Source organism: Xenopus laevis, chromosome 7L, assembly GCF_017654675.1.
Source record: "Xenopus laevis strain J_2021 chromosome 7L, Xenopus_laevis_v10.1, whole genome shotgun sequence".
Lineage (NCBI taxonomy): Eukaryota > Metazoa > Chordata > Amphibia > Anura > Pipidae > Xenopus > Xenopus laevis.
Window position 1 is genome coordinate 82,389,653 of NC_054383.1, and position 19,584 is coordinate 82,409,236.

Genomic DNA, 19,584 nt, shown 5'->3' on the forward strand with positions numbered 1-19,584 from the left:
TGCCAGAGCACAGTTCCATCCTAAAGAACTGGCTCTTTCTGAAAGAACATGACCAGGCAAAATGACCTGAGATGGCTGCCTACACACCAATACACTAAAAAAAATACACTTGCTGGTTCAGAAATTACGTTTTATATAGTAGAGTAAATTTTTTTTATAGTAGAGTGAATGATTTGCAGTGTAAACAGTGCAATTTTGAACTAAAAACTACATACAAATCCAGACAATCCCTTTAAGCATCCAAATATTGTGTTCTATTACAATTAATGTTAAAAAGTATATAATATATTCAAATCTCAAAAAAATGTGTGTATTAAACAAGGAGTTTTCCGTTTGTGTAGGGTGATCAACGAAAACAGGGAGTCCCTGGTCTTCCAATTCCTTACCCCCACCTAAAGATTTCACCACTCTTTTTCCACACTTGCAGTCTTATTGCTCCTTCTGTTTCTGATGTTCCATCTGACAATGTCTCTCCTAGTACACTTTCCTTTCACCTTTGCGGCTTGTTAAAATCGTAGTGCGTTTCACAAAGGATTTTCCAGTAGCTTAAAGGGGAAGGAAAGTCTACAATAGAATAATGCTAGAAATACTGTATTTTGTATACTAAACAAACATGAACTTACTGCATCACAAGCTGATTTATGCTTTCAAAGTTGGCCACAGGGGGGTCACCATCTTGTAACTTTGTTAAACATCTTTGCAAGACCAAGAATGTGCACATGCTCAGTGTAGTCTGGGCTGCTCAGGGATGGTCATAAATTATCAAAACTTCACAAGTCAATTAATATCTGCCAGAAGCGGATACAGCAAGACTGATTAACAATCAGAATATGCAGACTGCACTGGGTCCTGTGTTGTCATGTAATCTAATGTGGATTTTATAGTTTTTGTATCGTTTAATACAAAAACTTTCTCCAACTCTGCAGAACCAGTGGCTGCAGCAAAATAATCCTTCAAATAGAATCCCAGTTCATCCATTTAAATCTGGCTCCATGATCTTTGTCCCTGCAGCTGGAGTTGGAAACAGTAAAGGGGATGTAAAGGCAAAATTAAAATCCAATACAAATCTCTACACAGTTGCCGACTGCTCTACAGGGAAACAAACAAAGCTGCTTGAGTTCTGCATGGCTGGGAAGTAAGGCGGGGCTCCCCCTGCTGTTCATAAGTATGATCGTTTCCCAGCAGAGCATTTAGGGACAGACAATTCCTATCCACAGCAGTAAATGAAGGGAGAATTTCACTGCATACAGTCAGGTTTATTATAAAAACGGTACACATTTTTTAAATAACGTATATTAAAGATATGTTTCTTTTTCATTAAAGAAAGTAAACATGGGATTTTATTTTTTTGCCTTTACATGCCCTTTAAAAACAGTCATTGTATACTTTAGGGCCATAAAGAATTCATGCCTCCCCTGGTTAAGAAAAAAATTAGAAACCACTCTAATCTTTCCTAACCAGAAACATCAAAGCAGCCCTCTTTCTTTTTCCTGACAACTTCTTTGACTACTTGGTGGTCAGAAACTGACAAAATCCATTCAGACAGTAAATGTAACCCCTAATATTTTGAAATGAAAAAAAATAAATAAATGAATGTACATTGGGAAAGTTTAAGAATAGCATTCATCAATTTTCCATTAAACCTCTCCTCCTCTTCTGGCTACTCTTACCTTTGTATTTTTCTTTCCCCCTATTTATAAATTATTTTTATATCCTGGCCTATATACTCGTGCCTGTATAGATAAAAAAAATTAGACAAAAGCAGACAAGACATACAAGGGTAATTTCCAGTGGGTTTTTATTGATATTTTAAACAGGGAGAAAAAAAAACAATTCCAGATTGTACCATTCATCTTACTCTCTTATTGGTTTAACAACCACCAACAATACAGAATTGGGTTATGTTTGGAAAAAAAAAAAAAAAAAATACCCACTAGGCCATTTTCTTGAATTTCAATGTAAGCCAATTAGTACTTTTGACAGCAGCTTAGTTACCCCACCCTGGCACTGAACATTAAACACTTATTCTCCCAATATAAATGCCCGCAACCAAAACAAAACTTCAGAATTATGGTGGCTGCAACTAAGCTGTTCCTTTTGCCAGATGTTGAATAGAAAATGGCAGAAATTAGTCTTCACATAGTTTGATGACGGCTAAAGACACCGGAACTGGCAATTAAAGGTTAAACAAATCAATGTGCCAGAGGAGTTTACCCTTTAAATGGCAAAAACTAGAGGAATTGCTCTGCAATTCAGCATAGTAATTGTCAGCCAAAGAGTAGATCATCTGTATTTGCCTCCACCCCCCACCCAATCAGAGGAAAGGCACAATGCCTCAGCAACCCTTACCCTAAGATCTGCAATAAAACATTTTAGGAACAATCCAGTTGCCTCTCCTAAAATAAGTAATGAAGAATTTCACTTTCCTCCTTTAAGAGCTTGAAACAGATAGGAAGGAAAAAAACAAACAAAACTGTCCAAATGTCAATTGCCCAAAACAACTCATTGAGGTTAGCAATGGATTGTTAGCAATTCTTATTCAAACTAAAACCATAAACTTAAGTGTATTTTCTGCTGGGATAATGCACTTTTACACTGCCCCAATATGCTTTATTTTTGCAGATCATAACCCTCCCAACCCATAAAATAAACTCAGAATGAGATGTCCAACCTGTTCAGTGTAAGAGGTATTACAAGTATCTTTCATCCTGTAACACTGAACAGTAATACAGTGTTTTGGTGCCCTGTAATAAAGGGAAACCTATTTAGATATACCTACAGGGCATGTTCACTCAAATTCTAAATTATGCCAAGGAAAGATGCTCCCATCTCACTCTGGATTTAAAATAAATAAAAAAAAAAAAAGAATCCTTACCCCAACCTAAAATTTGGTTACCCGACCCAAAACTCTTTGCATTGAGGACATCATAGCATGGAAAATAAGCCAACAGAAGGCCTGAGAAGGTGCTACAGGACATAGTCAGCCATTCCAGCTTGAAAAAAAAAAAAATCATGAAGTTACTTAAAACTACTCAACAGAATAATTGTAAAGATTTGCGTGTTTCATTTGGACACACCAAACCAAATAAGTTACAACTACAGCAGGGGCAAAATTATTCAAATAACGTATTCAAGAGCATCTTTCCCTTTGGCTTTATCAATCTAACAGAATATTTGCACAGCACCAAGGCAGTCTTTTCTGAAAGGTTGCCGATGTATTTCTATAGTGCTCAGCCTCACAACTTCCTGCAAGATGTATCTGGCAGAAAGTGTTGAGGCTATTTTTAAAAAAAAAAAAATGTGCAAGGATCACAGCTTTAGCACCAGCAGATCACTGCTCGGCAACAAAATAGTTGCGGCATGAACAAAGGAGCAGTGGTGCAGGATCACATTGGTTTGTGCACTGTATAAAAGAACAGGGATCATGTATTGCACCATAATCCCAATTATATAGGGTAAAGCAGTTCAGTAGCAGAGCAAAATCAATTTTAATAAATGTATCCCAATAAAATGAATCTATGCCAAATTTTGTGCTCTCACTACTGAAGTGTGGGACCCATAGTACATCCCTTACACAAAGCTGCTAGTGACATGAGCGCAATACAAAACTGGACGTATAACCTAGGTAAATAGATATTTAGGGTAATTTTTAGAAAAATCCTTCAATTTTAGATTTGGGAAGTAAAATCCTTGCTGCGCAGTGCACATATACGTTTACACAATTCAGGTGCAAATTAGGGATTTGGGAATTGAAAGGGGTCAATAAAACAGAACATGATGGCTCCTCACTCATGTTGCCTGTAGATAAGGCCAAGCATCAAGCATATTGGGAGAGGCACAGCTCAAAACAACACTTTGAATGCACATTCTTAGCTTTCAACTTTAACATATCACTGACCCCAGAAAAGTTTTGTTCAAGAGTATTGTAATGCCAACGCATAAAGTAACTCTAGAATTATGCTAGGGGTATGGTTTGGCCTTTTACATTAATAGATGTGTGCAGTACTGAAAGTCTAGTGAACACTGTGCTTGCGTTGTGAAGACTTCACCACCTCCCCAAAAAAAGATACAAAATAGCCAGTGATCATCACTTCAGTTAGGTGAAAAAAATGGATTAACGTTAAATTGCCACACAAACCATTCCATTCAGTGCCATTCAATGTATAGGGGAAAAACCAAAAAAAAAAACCACCAAAGTGTTGCTACAAACTGAGCCTCCCTCAGTTTTCGCTACAGTGCTAATCCACCTAGAATCCCTCACAAACCATCAGTAGGGAGAAAAAAAAATACAATTACCTGCCCTCCCACAAAAAAAAAGTTATTTACATTTTTGTACAATTATACACATCATATTTTCTAGTATCATTCCCCCTACCCCTCATGCAATGTACTGTGAGAAAAGAGGGAGCATGGCTTTGGAATATGATTGAAACAAGAGCTTTTGCTGGGGAAAAAGGGGCGTTGAAAGTAAAACATAAACCAACCTTTACTTTTTATATGGGAAAAAATTCTGAATTGGTCAAAATGGAAAAGGTTTCTGGAACAACTCACACTTAAGTCTTCCAAAAGGTTTTCTGACATTGGCTGTGAACCATTTTTTGTTTTAATAAAGTACACCATATTTACATATTCGGGGAACTGAAGTTATAAATATTCTTCCTTTTTCTGGAAATATTGAAGGGGTGGGGGGAAAACCAGATTACATATGGAAGAGTTTTATAATACAAGAGCAGCTGTAAAATCTGCAGGTTTCAATTTAGAGGGGGTAGAAGAAGTTGGAAAAGAATTAAGAATAATGCTTTTTAATCCCATGGGCTGCATTGTGAAGATGATCTTGAATGGTCTCGTAGCGTAAGGCACTTTGCACAAGTAAAAGATAAGTTTGCTTACGAAAAAAAAGAAAAAAATTCAGTGAGACTCCCAACACGCCACAAAAGGATGCAGACTGGGGGAGGGGGGACTGTTGCTGCCAGAGGATCCTGAAATGTCTTAAAGCAGTAATACTGGGTCATCTGGAAGCAAAATGGTTTAGAAGCAGAGAAGGCTGTACCTAATTGTGAGGCCCAACCAAACAAAATGGACAAGAGGGTTTCTGTAAAGCTTCCCATCCCCATGAGAAACATTGTCAAAAAATGGGGGAAATTAAGTGCAACAAAAAAAGGTGAAAACGCAGTGCAAACATTCGGGGGTTTGTAGGGAACTGTCCGGAGACCAGGGGGAAGGAGAAAATGACAACGCCGTAAGTTTGATATATGCTGGTCAGTGTTCCAAAAGGGGAGGGAAGCTCTAAATATAAAGTAAAAAGGCATGTGGGAATGAAACCCTCTTAAATGATGCATGAAAGGACAACATCTTCTTGTCTTTAAAGGGTCTCCGTGACAAAACCTGTAGAAAGAAACATTTGACAAATCAGAAGGCATGTAAACACAACAGCAGGCCTTATGCAAGTAACCAAATAGGATTTTATCACTACAGTTGGTTCTTGAAAAGGGTCAGCATTAGCAATACAATTAAACCATATTCACATTTTCAGTTTAACATTCATGGTGGGGCATCTCCCATAGAGTAAGTTAAGCAAACTGATTTATATGCTTTGTCTCTGTAATAATAAAACAGTAGGTGTATGTGATCCCTAGTGAGGAAAATCTATCCAGAAAGCTCTAAAATACAGGGCCATTAAATATGGAGTCTATTTTAAGCAAACAAAGGAATTAAAATTAATAAAAAGTGTAAAAATTTAATCTACATTAATCCATATTGGAAGCAAAAAAACCCTGTTGGGTTTATGCAATGCTTTAATGGCTTAAGTGATCTATCTATTGAAAATTCCTCTATACAGAAAGCCCAAGTCCTGTTCATTCCAGATAATAAAAGCAATTTCTGTACCATCAAAAAGAGAATTACTTTTGCTGTGGGGGGAAATGATTACAATAGGCTTCTACGTTTGATTACAGGTTTGCAATGAGTTTGTATGTTCTCCCTTTGCTTATGTTTTTCCTCTGGGAATTCCAGCTTCCTCCAACACTCCAAAAGGCAAGTTAATTGGCTCTTGATAGAACTGACCAACTGCATAAAAGCACTACAGTATAATTATATGGGGCGAGGGTGGTAGATTACAGAAAACCCTGCCAGCAAATTTAAAAACAAAATAAAACAAAAACTAAAATGAAGAGGGGAAGATGAGATGTTTAGATACTTACGTGCAGGTTAAGGTTTGTCTTCCCCAGATTCACTGTGATATTCTGCCACATATAAGTTCTTGTCTATGCTGCTGGGTATGGGCTTGATTTCTGTTCCCAGCTGTTCTTCAATACTTTTAAGGTTGAATCGGTCATCATAAGTGATCAAGTTTATGGCAAGCCCAAGGTGGCCAAATCGACCTAAATGAGAAAGGAAACCCTAATTCTAACTATTGCAAATAAAAAGTTTAAATTAAATAAAAGGTAATCTAACCTAGCATACGGATAACATTTAAGAAAAAAAAAAAAAAAGATACGGCATTGGATCCATTATCTAGAAAGCTCTGAATTAATGGTAGGCCATCTCCCATTGACCTCATTTTAATCAAATAATCTATAATCAAATAATCAAGTAATAAACTTATCTTGTACTTGATAGTAACTAAAATATAATTAATACTTATTGGAGGTAATACAATCCTATTTGGTTAAAAGAATGCTTACAATTTTTTGTAAACAAAGAATAGTGATCCAAATTACGGAACACAGAGCAAAACAGCAAAAAGATGTGCCTGTTTTGTGGAATAAGATATATACTTCTTTGGTTTAATTTAACTGCATGTTCCCACCCAAATTTCGTGCATGCACGGGTGTTTCTGGATTAAAATTATGGATTACTGGAGCTGTATATTTCTATAGTCTTAAAAGGTTTTACTGTGCAAAGAATTGTAGCTTCTTGGTGACAAGGATAAAACTTGTGATCTTCACCAAGACTGTACAGCAAAAACTTTTAAGACTATAGAAATATACAGCTCCAGTAGTCAACTATAATCCAGAAACACCCGTGGATGCATGGGTGGGAAAAAAAGTAAACAACCAAGGAAGTGCACAGAACATTGTGTGTATTTAACACATCATGGCATCTTGGTGTAAAGGATAAAACTTAAGTGTTAAATACTACACTATATTCTGTTTCTTTAAAACTCCCCTTAAATACAGCCCAATAGTAAGAAATAGTTTTTTGGCTTGCTTGATGTTTAATGCCAACACAATCTACATTGTGTGCAAAAAAAAAAAAGTACTAATGCCAGGGAAATGTATAAATGATATATGCAAAGAAAAAAAATGCACCATGCCCGAGTTTGAAACACAGTGCCAGCTTATCTTTGAACAGAAGATATTGTTAATCTTGACTAACAACATTTGGTAAATTCTGATGACCGTACCGTGAAGTATTTAGCACCCAACACATACCACGTGCAAACATCCTTACACTGTGTAAATCTGATAAGTTGTTTACCTGATCTTCCTATGCGATGCAAGTATGTCTCTGCCAGCTTTGGAAAGTCAAAGTTTATCACCACATTCACAGCTTGGATATCAATACCACGGGTAAACAGATCTGCAGGGGGAAAAAATGTAGTTACCCAATATTTTTGCAAAAAGCAATTCAAATTGGTAGGTGGATATCTTAGAATGTATTTAAAAATATAAACTGAAAGCAAATATAGATTAAAGTGATACCGACACTAAAAATGTTCTTTTCAAAATATTAATCTACGTTAAAAGTTCCCTATAGGTCAAGTTGATTGTTTTTCGCTGATAGTTCTGCTTTTGTAAGTAATTGTCACTTGAAGTTCCTAAACCTGACTGTTTTTCCAACCTGACTGTCCCTTCTCAACCTGTCAGTTAGAGTTTCTAATGCTAACGACTCCTGCTGTGCAAATATGGCAGCCCCCTCATAGAGGAAGAGGGTAGTAAGAAAGGTAATGTAAAAGCATCAGGCAAATACTGTTATGGCAAAATTATAAGTAGCATTTAAAGACAATGTTATGATAGATAATAAAAAAAGTTATTTTGTGATGTCAGTATCTCTTTAAAGAAGACAAACGGCCTGATACTATTGTACAGTTCCAAAAATGCACTAATTTATACATAAAACACTGAAATGGATGTTTACGCTCTCAAAACTAATGGCATGCAGATACTTTCTCAGCAAGGACAGAGAAGCCAAAACGTCTGCACCTTTTATGCATGTATACTGGCAGGAATTTCAGTGTGTAACCGTGAAGTGTGCATTTTCCCATGCTCTGAGTGGACAGGCTGGTCCTGTGCTTGACAGCTCAGTTTTAATGTATTTGCATACAAACTCTGGGGGGAAAAACACAACTGGTGTGTCATTAGCCTTAAAATGTTCCCCCGTTGTTAGTCTTATACATTATGGGGCAGACAACAATGGTATGTGTTCTCTAATGGTAATGCGGGGGGGGGGGGGGGAATATAGCAACCCATACAAAATATTTTGTATTAACAGTACTCTTCAGAGGGAAGCTAAACTGCACACTAAATTATATGGAACCATTATTTGTAAGACACAAAGATGCATTTAAGGGGCAGAATATCTGTTCAGCAAGATAAGGCTTGTGCCAGACATACTTTTTGCCTTCTTTTTATATTGCGCTGACATACCATACCACTTTAGAGTCCCTACCCCTTATATATTTATAAATATTACCATCCCTTCTCTTACCAGTGCATACAAGATTTCGGCACAAGCCATTTCTGAAATCATGAAAAACACGATTCCTGTGCTCCTGTTGAACAAATTTAAAGAGGTGTATATTATGCATTTCACAAAACAACTTATACAACTTATAGACTGAAAAATGTGACTTAAAATGTTTAGTTAAAATGTTTGGCTTAAAGGTCACTTGTTGGTCGAAAACCATTTAGCCCACACCTTAGTATGGGAAAATTTTCACCCAACAGGTGCCCTTTATTTAGTAAATATGTATGTTATTTCTTTAACTCACTAGGGCAAAATCTGAAACAAAATTAAATTCTATTCCTTACTGTGGACTGCTTTGCTGCTTAAAAAAAAAAAAATTCTAAAGTTTTCTTAAATATTTATTATAACCTTCATTAGTGAATTTCTTGAGTATTAAAACAGCAATACTTGCTACATTTAACCATATCATGGAACGTGTGTTATGTAGATTTAGATCTAGCTCCCACTGTGACACAATTTGGTAATTGGTATGTGGTGGACCAATACTTCATATATCAGAGATATAGCTCCTTTATATGGGAGAAGGTTTAAACATAATTGATCAAAGACAGTGAGTAAGGGCAGGTCACACAGTTTGTCTCCTGTTATTGATAACTAGTGTTGTATCTGGGCATATTGAAAGATTTTCGCACTGGGCATATGGTATCGATCACTTAGAATTTGGATGGGGCTAAAGTGCAAAAATAGTCACCACCAGGAAAAAGCACTATTTTGCTGGCCTGGTGGGAATTCAGAATTGTCCAACAGGGATAATTCTGGTTGATGGAGAGAGATAAATGGGTCCTGGCTATACCGCCAAACTGGTTTATAAAAAAAAAATTATATATATTATAGTATATAATGCACAGTTGCCCTGAACTTGTATGACTGGTGTGTTTGCTTCAGAAACAGTACTATTGTTTAAATAAATAAGTTGCTGTGTAGCCATGGGGGCAGCTATTAAGGGCAGGGGCACACGGGCAGATTCGTGGTGAATTAGTCGCCTGGCGACTACGCCTCTTCTTCGGGGCGTCAATCTCCCCGAACTGCCTTCCCCCTGCTAAAATGAAAAATCGCCTGCGATACCTTCCCTTTGATCAAATATTCCAATGTCAATACATTTTCCATCTATCCAAGTTATCACACTCTCTACACTTTTATTTCGTTCAGCATGTAATTTACAATGCACCTCTCTAAGGGCTGCATGCATTTAGCCGAAAGAATGCAAGCTAGAACACTATTTATTCTGTAGAATGCTATACCATTCCAAAGTAAACAGTTCTAGAATCTGGTTTAGGATAGCAGCTGCCATATAAGCATGCTGTAATAATAGGGTTTCACTAACTTTCTTTATTAAAGGAAAACTATACCCCCCAAACAATGTAGGTCACTATAAAAAGATATTGCATAAAACAGCTCATATGTAAAATCCTGCTTCATGTAAATAAACCATTTTCATAATAATATACTATTCTAGCAGTTATGTGCCATTGGGTAATCATAAATAGAAAATTGCCATTTTAAAAAATAAGGGCCGCCCCCTGGGATTGTAGGATTCACTGTACTCACAAACATACCAACAAATATACATGTTAGGTCACATGAGCCAATTAACAGACAGTTGTGTCTTTTGCTTCCACACTTCTTAATGTTACAGTTAGAGTTGAAGTAGTTCTGGTCAGGTGATCTGAGGCAGCACAGAAACCATCACGAAATGGTGGCTCAAGGCAAGAGATGTAAAAAGGCAATATTTTCTTAAATATATATTCCAGTTTGGTAAGATTCTTTAATATGTCACTTAATATGATATAAACTGTTGCTTAAGTGTTCATTTTGGGGGTATAGTTTTCCTTTAAAGTGTCTCCTAAAACTACAGAACACACAAGGATAAAAAGTTTAATTTATTTTAAAAAAAGAGAAAGGAGAAAGAACCTTGTTTGTGACTGTAAAATGCCTTCAATGGTTAAAATTAACCCTCACTTCTCTGGATAGTGTATCAATTAACTTAATTAGCTTCTTCCACTCAATTCATTCACCACTTAGTTACCAGTATATTGGCCCCACACCTTGTGACAAATAAAACACCAGTATATTGGCCCCACACCTTCTGACAAATAACTATAAAGTGCTTGTGCTTAATTTAATACAACCAATAAAATATTGATTGTCGCTACACCGGCTGTGTTTTTTAATCGATTAATTATTCTAGTGTTAAAGCATAAGACAACTGATTTATACAAATTCCTAATATTGTTATCAATTGATTAAATTACAGTTGATCAATTTAAATTATAAAGTGCCTGTGCTGCATTAGTTGATTAAACACCTTTTAATTCATGTTTATCACAGCAATTAATGAAATAAATTTGAAAAGTGACCAGTGCTAAGAATTCTTGAGTTAAATATTAACTCCTTGAGAATTAAGTGAGGAATTGAGAAAATAGATAGTTGGTGGAGTTGCTCCCAAGATTTCTAACTATATTTTTTCTAGGTACCTAGGAGCACCACAAAGTGGGAGAAGGCAGAAACTGTAGGGCTGCGGTCTCGTTTATTGAAACTTTTCTATCTTAGTAGAAGAGGCTATTTAACCCTAAAAAAACGCAAACCCTTTAGTTCTTGGAGAGAAAACAGATTCAAGATAAAGTTGTAGAAAAGATACCTGTTTTTTTTTTTTTAAAAAAAAAATAGTGCAATCTCTATTCACCGAGGTGAAATAATTGATAAAAGAATTAAGAGTCGTGGGTTAATTTTAACCACTGAAGGCATTTTACAGTCACAGACAAGGCTCTTTCTCCTTTTTAAAATATATTAGCATGCTGTGACATCACATGCTGCCCGAGTTTTTCCTGCTCACTTATAGCTCTGGGCTCAGATTACATCATTGAGGGGGGAAAATGTATGGGGAGAGGGCGAGAGGCACAAACTGAGCATGCTCAAGCCCTAGTCCTGGAGGTTTATGCTGAAAGAAGGAAGTCTGATAAAGAAGCCCATGTATACACAATAGAAGGAAAGTAATGCGGTGAGCTTAACGAATAAGAATTGTGTTATACATCCCCTTTGCGTCTCAACTATGAAATATGTATGGTTTGTGTTATTTCTGGCACTAAATCAAGAATATAAAGCGAACTTCCGTATACCACAGAGCACAAGAAAGCTAATAAAACTAATTACCAGTCCATAGAGAAGCCTTAAAGGAAAACTATACCCCCAAAATGAATACTTAAGCAACAGATAGTTCATATCAAATTGAATGACATATTAAAGAATCTTACCAAACTGGAATATATATTTACATAAATATTGCCCTTTTACATCTCTTGCCTTGAGCCACCATTTCGTGATGGTCTCTGTGCTGCCTCAGAGATCACCTGACCAGAAATACTACAACACTAACTAACAGAAAGAAGCGAGGAAGCAAAAGGCAGAACTCTGTTAATTGGCTCATGTGACCTTACATGTGGTTTGTATGTGTGCACAGTGAATCGTTTGATCTCAGGGGGCGGCCCTTATTTTTTAAAATGGCAATTTTCTATTTATGATTACCCATTGGCACATACTACTAAAAAAGTATATTATTATGATAATGTTCATTTACATGAAGCAGGGTTTTACACATGAGCTGTTTTACTCAGTATCTTTTAATAGAGACCTACATTGTTTGGGGGGTATAGTTTTCCTTTAAATAATGAACTGCTCAAAGGCTGCTGATAAAAGGGGCCTTTTTTTAAAGTTATTAATTTTTGACCAAAAGTAAACCAGCACCATATAGTATACATCATTGCCTACATAATTCATTTATCCTATGTCTCCTTTAACAAAGGCATTTTAGGAGTACACTGTCCCTTTAAAACTAAATAAACCCTGATTTGCTACAAATTTGAAGGAAAACCACAAAGCTGCAAATACATGTAAACAATGCAGGCACTTACAGTCAGGGTCTTACAGCTGTGAACAATACAGGGTCTTACAGGTGTCTCACAGAATAACCAAAATGTCAAGTTTAAGCAGCTGCCTTAAAAGAACAGTAACTCCAAATAATAAATGAAAATATGTAGTGTTGCCCTGCACTGGTAAAAAACTTCAGAAGCACTACTATAGTTTATATAAACAAGCTGCCGTGTAGCAATTGCGGATATTGAAAATAGGCCATATGGCACAGGTTTAATAGTGGATAACAGATAAGACCATTAAGTTTTAAAAATCTTATCTGCTGTGTAACCTGATCCTTTTCTCCTTTGAATGGCTGCCACCATTGCTACACAGCAGCATATTTATATAAACAATAATAGTGGTTCTGAAGCAAACAGCAGTTTTACCAGTGAAGGGCAACACTGCATTATATTTGTATTACTTTAAAACACTTTAAATTTGAGGTTACTGTTCCTTTAACACAAAACTTTAATACTAGGCAGATTTAACAAATAACAATTGCAACAGGGAAAAGGGTGCATTTTGGGAGGTAAAGTGTGGTAAACTAGTCCAAACTAGTAGGGGACTGATCCTCTTGCACTTGGGAAATTATGAAATGAGGGAAAAATTACTTCAGTCATCCCAGCTGTGTCAATAACATGTTACAAAGGAGAAGATTCATGGGAGGAGAAAATGGCAAATCCATCTGCAATCTGGACAAGGTCAGAGAGCACTTTCAAAAAGTGGTCTTGTATTCACCTCGTTACCACGCTATCATGCTGATCACATGAATCTTTACGTTTGCCTGAAGTTTTTTTTTTTTTTTTTTTAAAGACATTTAAAATTACATACCTGTCTCATCTTTGCATGGATATAAAAACATGAATAACCCAACTGAGATATCTTCTTAGCCAGGAGTTCAACCCGTTGGGAGGAGTTGCAGAAAATTATGGACTGGTTGATTTGGAGCTAAAAAGAAAAAAATTTAAAATTAACAATACTCTTAGTAGGTCAGGGTTTGTAAAGTTATAGAAATGCATACAGACTCATTCAAAAGGCATTGCTAAACCAGTGGCTTTGAAAAGAATACAATCTAAACAGAAGCCATGACACATCCAAGTTAACCTGGTGCATAAGGGCTGAAAATGCATCTCTAGTGTAGACATACTATGAGCCTAGTTCAATGCTTGCAATGTACACAGCTGTCTAACGTATCTGGATTAAATTAATAGGCCTATTAAAAAAAAAAGTAACAATAGCCAAATATTAAACATGACATGCAATCCACCAACAGATCTGAAGCCAGATCTTTAAAATGCCAACACATATGCATTCAAACTGGCTGCTGCCTTAAAAGATGCATTCTTAATATGCCTGCAGGGTCGTTGTCGCATGTGCGTGGCGCAATACGCCCATGCACACCTAGCAGCACCTTCATGCATGTGTGCCGAGCGGCGCATCACAGTAGAGGGGAAGAGGGGGGCTATGGACAGCAGTCCAGGTGGCATGTGGGCCCCCCAGTCTGACCCTGTATGCCTTGTTAAAGGGTTGATCTGATTATCTTAAGGGAAAAGAAAAAATACATTAAAGGAGAACCCCCCCCCCCCAACAACAGCCCCATCCACAGCCATCAAATTAGCCCTCTCTCTGCACCCTGCCCACAGTCTATTTCAATAAACAGTGCCACTCATAGTAAAGCTGACCTATACAAGTAGAAATGTGCAGAGAAGCTAGCATGCGCCAAACTTCTTGTTCTTTTCCCGATCATTTCCACTACATGAAGCTTGCTGGCGCATGCGCAGTTGAAGATATTCTGGGATTACCTGCAACTACACATGTGCAAAAAAGCTCTGTGTTGCTGAACTGATCGTAAAAGAACAAGAAGATGGTGCCTGCTAGCTTGTTTGTGCGTTTCTGCTTGTATAGGTCAGCTTTACCATTAGAGGCAGTGTTTATTGAAATAGACTGCAGAGAAGGGGCTAATTTGTTGGCTGTGGACTTTTGTCGGGGGGGGGGTTCAGTTCTCCTTTCACTGTTCAATTCATAATCTCTATTTCAGATACACAATATTCCAGTACTGCCATCCCCCACCCTGATAACGGAAACTGCTCAACACTGGACACTGAATAATGAGAAATAATTAATGCCAGAAAAATAGGTTTGATAAATGGTGAATCAAGGTGTTTTTTCACACTTCCCAAACACCAGATTTGACGCCATTATTTTACACCACTTCAGGCCATGTTAAAACCATTAAAGTTAGTAGGAAACATTAAATGAGCAAGTTAAGGCCCCCATACACGGGCAGATATAAGCTGCCGACAGATTAAGTTGGCAGCCCACTGAATAGGGCCCTCAGAAAGGCTTCCCCGGTCACTATCTGCCTGAAAGTCGGCAAGATGACGATCGGCAAGGCTTAAAAATCCAGTTAGAGCTAACCATCCATTCTCTCTTCGTTGGGCCCTAGGGCCCGATATCGCCTACCACAAGGTGGGCATATCGGGAAGACATCCGCTCGTTTGGTGTCCTCGCACAATTGCTGAAACTAAATACACAGCTTGATAAATATACCTTTTACACAGTGATGCGTGGTGTATAGATTTTTTTTCTTTTTCCCCTTTTCAGTTGGGCTAAGCTGTTGCTACAGAAGTTCGCCATATTCTGCATTTGCACGTTGTACACATTAACACTCTAAATATAGCATACATGCAAAAACCACTTAACATTTACCACATTACAGATATGGTGGCCTAGAATGGATTAAGCCCTTACCCTTGAGAACAGTGTGTTGAGGCAGTGAACTTTCTGCCGTTCTGTCACATAGGCATAATATTGCGTTACTCCTTTCAGCGTCAATTCTTCCATCAGGTTAATCTCATAGGGTTTTTGCAAATGTAAAGTCTATAAATAAAATTGTACTGGAATTAGCATGCAGCATTCAGGAAAACAATGAACAAATGTTATGTTCTCAATTAAAAAAAAAAAAACTGCTTTGTCCAAGGTCTGAACTATGATAGAGATACAGCCAGGGGCTAGCAAATGAGTATACTTGCAATAGCTTACATGGAGCAACTTTAGCTGTGGTTTAAATTTCAGATGATGGTAACCAGCTTCACCTGAAACTTTACCTGCAGCGTTACAGAAATCAATATGCCTTATGGAAACAGTAGTATTTCAGCAGCGACAACGTTTATTGGATTAACAGAAAAAAGGGATTACTTACCGTTAAATCCTTTTCTCTCTAGTCCTATAGGGGACACAGGAACCATGGGGTTAAATCCCCTACAATCAGGAGGCAGGACACATAATCGATCCTCCCCTCTATATAGTTCCCCCTCTGCCTCCAGCTATTCGGTTAGAATGTCAAAGAACCGAGCAAAGAACTAGCTCAACTAAAATACACTTGTAATTAACTGAGGTGAAGGTCTTCCTTGTTTCAGGGTGGGAATTCCTGAATAGGTAATAAATCCCTTTTTTTCCATACATCCTGGGGGACACAGGAACTATGGGAACATACCAAAGCTATGACAGTCCCAGGTTAGGGAGGGACGAAACAGGTAACCAAGCCCTGTAATGATTTAGGAAACAACAGACTGAAGGACGTTAGGTCCGAAAGCGACTTCAGCTGAAGCAAAGGTATCAAAACGGTAAAACTTTGTGACAGTGTGGGCTGAGGACCATGTTGCTGCGTTGCACAGTTGTTCAGCAGAGGCCATATTTCTGAAGGCCTATGAAGTCTAGTGCCCTCGTGGAATGAGCCTTACTGCCCACTGGGACAGGTTGTTGGATGATACGCCCTGCGGATGGCATCCTTAATCCACCTTGTAATGGTAGCTTTGGAGGCCGGGAGTCCCTTCCGACTGCGCGAGGGCACCACAAAGAGTCTGACTTTCGAAAATGAGCTGTGCGATCCACATATGTGCGTTAGGCACAAACCACGTTCAGTTTGTGAAGTTTCCCTCCTTTGGATTTTTGGGAGCACTGCAAAAGGAGGGAATGACCCTCTTAGTTTAAATGAAATGCATGGACTACCTTGGGAAGGAAAGATGGTACTGTATGCAGTACTGCCTTTTTTTCATGAAAGTTTAGGTATTGAGACGAGCAGGATAATGCCCTGAGTTCAGAGACCCTCCAAACTGACTCAATGGCCATAAGACTACCTACCAGGTAAGCCAAGGTAATTCGATTAATGAGATTGCTCAAAGGGGGGACCTAGCAGTCCTGTTAGCACTGTATTAAGATCCCAGGTAGGTAGTGGAGCTTGAAACGTTGTAACTGCCCTGATCATTAAGCCTAAGAAAAGCAAAATAAAGGCTTTTTAAACAGATATTCCTGTTGGTGCTGTCTGTTACAGTGTTTGAGGCTAAGGAAGCTACCCATTCTGCTGCAGCGGGACTGCGTGTTCCTTCTTGCTGGTTGAGTTATACCACTGTTGTGGTATTGTCTGATTAGACCAGAATGTCTAACCCGGCCAACTGGGATTCCCAATAAAGTAGAGCTTTGAATACTGCTCTGATTTCTAGAAATGTTTATTGGGAGTTTTGTTTCCATGGATGACCAAACTCCCTGAGCAGTCTGGTTCCTGAAGGTTGCTCCCTAGTGATGTGCGGGTCGAGAATTTCTCAAGCCGCACCCAACCACTCCCTACCCGCATGCAACCTGGGCATGCTGCTCCCCTTTATAGACCCGCACCGCAGTGACATCACAAAAGGGGCGGGCAGAAGTCTATAAATTACGGCGCCGGAAGTACTGGGTCGCAGGCGGGGAGAGCAGGAAAAGAGGTCGACCCATACCCGCCCTGTGCATTTCGTCCAGGGGTCGGCCTGAACCCATCCAACCTTTGGGTAAACCCGCGGGTCTCGGTTCGGCCCGCACATCACTATTGCTCCCCATCACATCAGACTGTCATCTGTGGTAATTATTTGCCATACTGGTTTGACAAAAGGCTGAGAGAGGGAAATCTTCTGTTTGAGGCAGTTTTTGCTCCGCCTCGCCGCAAGGATGCATTTTGGCAATGGTCTGAGGTGAAATTGAGCGAAGGGTATGGCTTATGTTGACGACACCATCACCCCCAGGCAGGGCAGCTATCCGGGGGGGGGGGGGGGGAAGAGAGGTTACAAATGTCCTGGGCATGAAGGGGGGCCTGGCCGTGCTGCACTTTCGAAAGAGCCGGGCCCCCCTTGACAGCGCTGAAGAAGTGTGGCCATTTCCAAAGTCATGATCAGCCGGAATCTGAAAGACCCGAAAAGCCGAAGTCCCAAGCAGCGAAAAGACACGAAAATAGGCGAAATGCAAGTCCTAAAGCAACAAAAAGACCTGAAGTCACGAAAACAGACGAAATTGAAGTGCTGAAGCGGCGAAAAGACCCAAAGTCACAAAAGAAGGCGAAGTTTAAGTCCTGAAGCCATGAGTTAATTTCTACTCCACAACAATTTGTGTTATATTTAATCCCCTGGCCACCAATGTATTATTTTAATACTCTTTTGTTTGTAACTTGTTAGGGGGGCCCTGAAGCCAATGTAGTCTAAAGGCCCCTGGTGCCAATGGTTTTTTCAAAAATATTCTTTGGGTCCCCAATTATATTTAACTTGTGAGGGGGGGCCCTGACAAGCAATAGCTTTTTATAAACGAATTTTACAACTTGTGTGTATGGGGGGTTACCTTTTTTTAGCACTGATGTCTGTGTAGTCTTTTAACTGTTGTGTGGAGTGGGCGAGATCTGGGGTGGGGCTTACGGTGGGCGGGGCACAGGGGGCCCCGTGATTTCTAACGGCGGCCCTGCCCCCCCAGTTAATGGCAACAAGTTTATAAACTTGTTGCATGACAATTATGTAACAGGTTGTTGAGGAGCCTACCAGAAAAAATGCTATTCTGGATCTAGTGATCTCAAATGACCCAGAACTTATAGCAAATGTGCAAGTCATTGAACCCCTGGGTAATAGTGACCATAAAGTGATATCATTTAGTGCCTGGTGCAAAAAACAAATATATACTGGGGCAACAAAAACCATGAATTTTGGAAAAGCTAATTTTAGTGCCTTTAGGGCTGCCCTACAGAGCATTGATTGGGGCATTAAGTTTTCAGCTAAAAACAGAGAACAGAAATGGTTGTCATTTAAAATGATATTAAATCATTACAGTTCTCAATTTATTCCCTTAAGGAGTAAATGTAGAAGCTCTAAGAATCATCCTATGTGGCTTAATACAGAAGAAGTTAACAGGAAAGAAGAGAAAGGCATTTAAAAACTACAAATCTGTTGGGACAGAAGCTGCATTTAATATAAACACTGTAATAAATGTAATTCAGCAATCCGGAAGCAAAGAAAGGAAATGAAGAGTTAATTGCGGTGGAGGTGAAAACTTACCCTAAAAGTTTTTTTAAATATATTAATAGTAAAAAGATGCAGGTTGAGAGAGTGTTGCTCCATTAAATAATGGTACCAGTATGGTTGTAACAGATTCAGAAAAGGCAAATGTGCTAAATCAGTGCTTTTCTTCAGTGTATACAATAGAGGAGTCCGGGTTACCAGGCTCACTTTATAGCTGCACAAGCAGGCTTTATAGCTGCACAAACAAGGCTCCAGAGCCTAATGGCATACAGCCCCGGGTTCTAAGAGAGCTTAGTTCAGTTTTAGACCAGCCCCTATTTCCGATTTTCTCCGATTCACTTTCATCTGTTATGGTGCCTATGGATTGGAGAAAAGCTGATGTTATTCCAATATTTAAAAGGGATTACGATCCCAGCCTGGCAATTATAGACCAGTAAGTTTGACATATGTGGTGGGCAAATTATTTGAAGGCTTGTTAAGGGAAATTTTGTCCTAGTCAATGGCATTATGAGCAGCAATCAGCATGGCTTTATGAAGGATAGGTCATGTCAGACAAATTTGATTGCTTTTTATGATGAGGTAAGTAAGATGCTGACAGTGGGGGGGGGGGCAGTAGATG

The 19,584-nt window shown here is 38.7% G+C and overlaps 1 protein-coding gene across 5 annotated transcripts in view; it reads right to left on the reverse strand.

The window, feature by feature from the left end:
* Positions 1-1,781: 1,781 nt before the first annotated feature.
* ddx6.L (DEAD-box helicase 6 L homeolog) overlaps positions 1,782-19,584 on the reverse strand; it is a 33,316-nt gene continuing 15,513 nt past the window's right edge. For 4 of the 5 annotated variants that reach the window (XM_018224385.2, XM_018224386.2, XM_018224388.2 and 1 more), the window contains 6 exons: positions 15,409-15,537; positions 13,489-13,605; positions 8,710-8,773; positions 7,480-7,581; positions 6,201-6,380; positions 1,782-5,385 (listed from right to left, as the gene is read on the reverse strand). In XM_018224385.2, the coding sequence (XP_018079874.1) occupies positions 6,208-6,380; positions 7,480-7,581; positions 8,710-8,773; positions 13,489-13,605; positions 15,409-15,537 (585 nt within the window). In that variant the 3' untranslated portion in view covers positions 1,782-5,385; positions 6,201-6,207. 5 annotated transcript variants of the gene reach the window in all.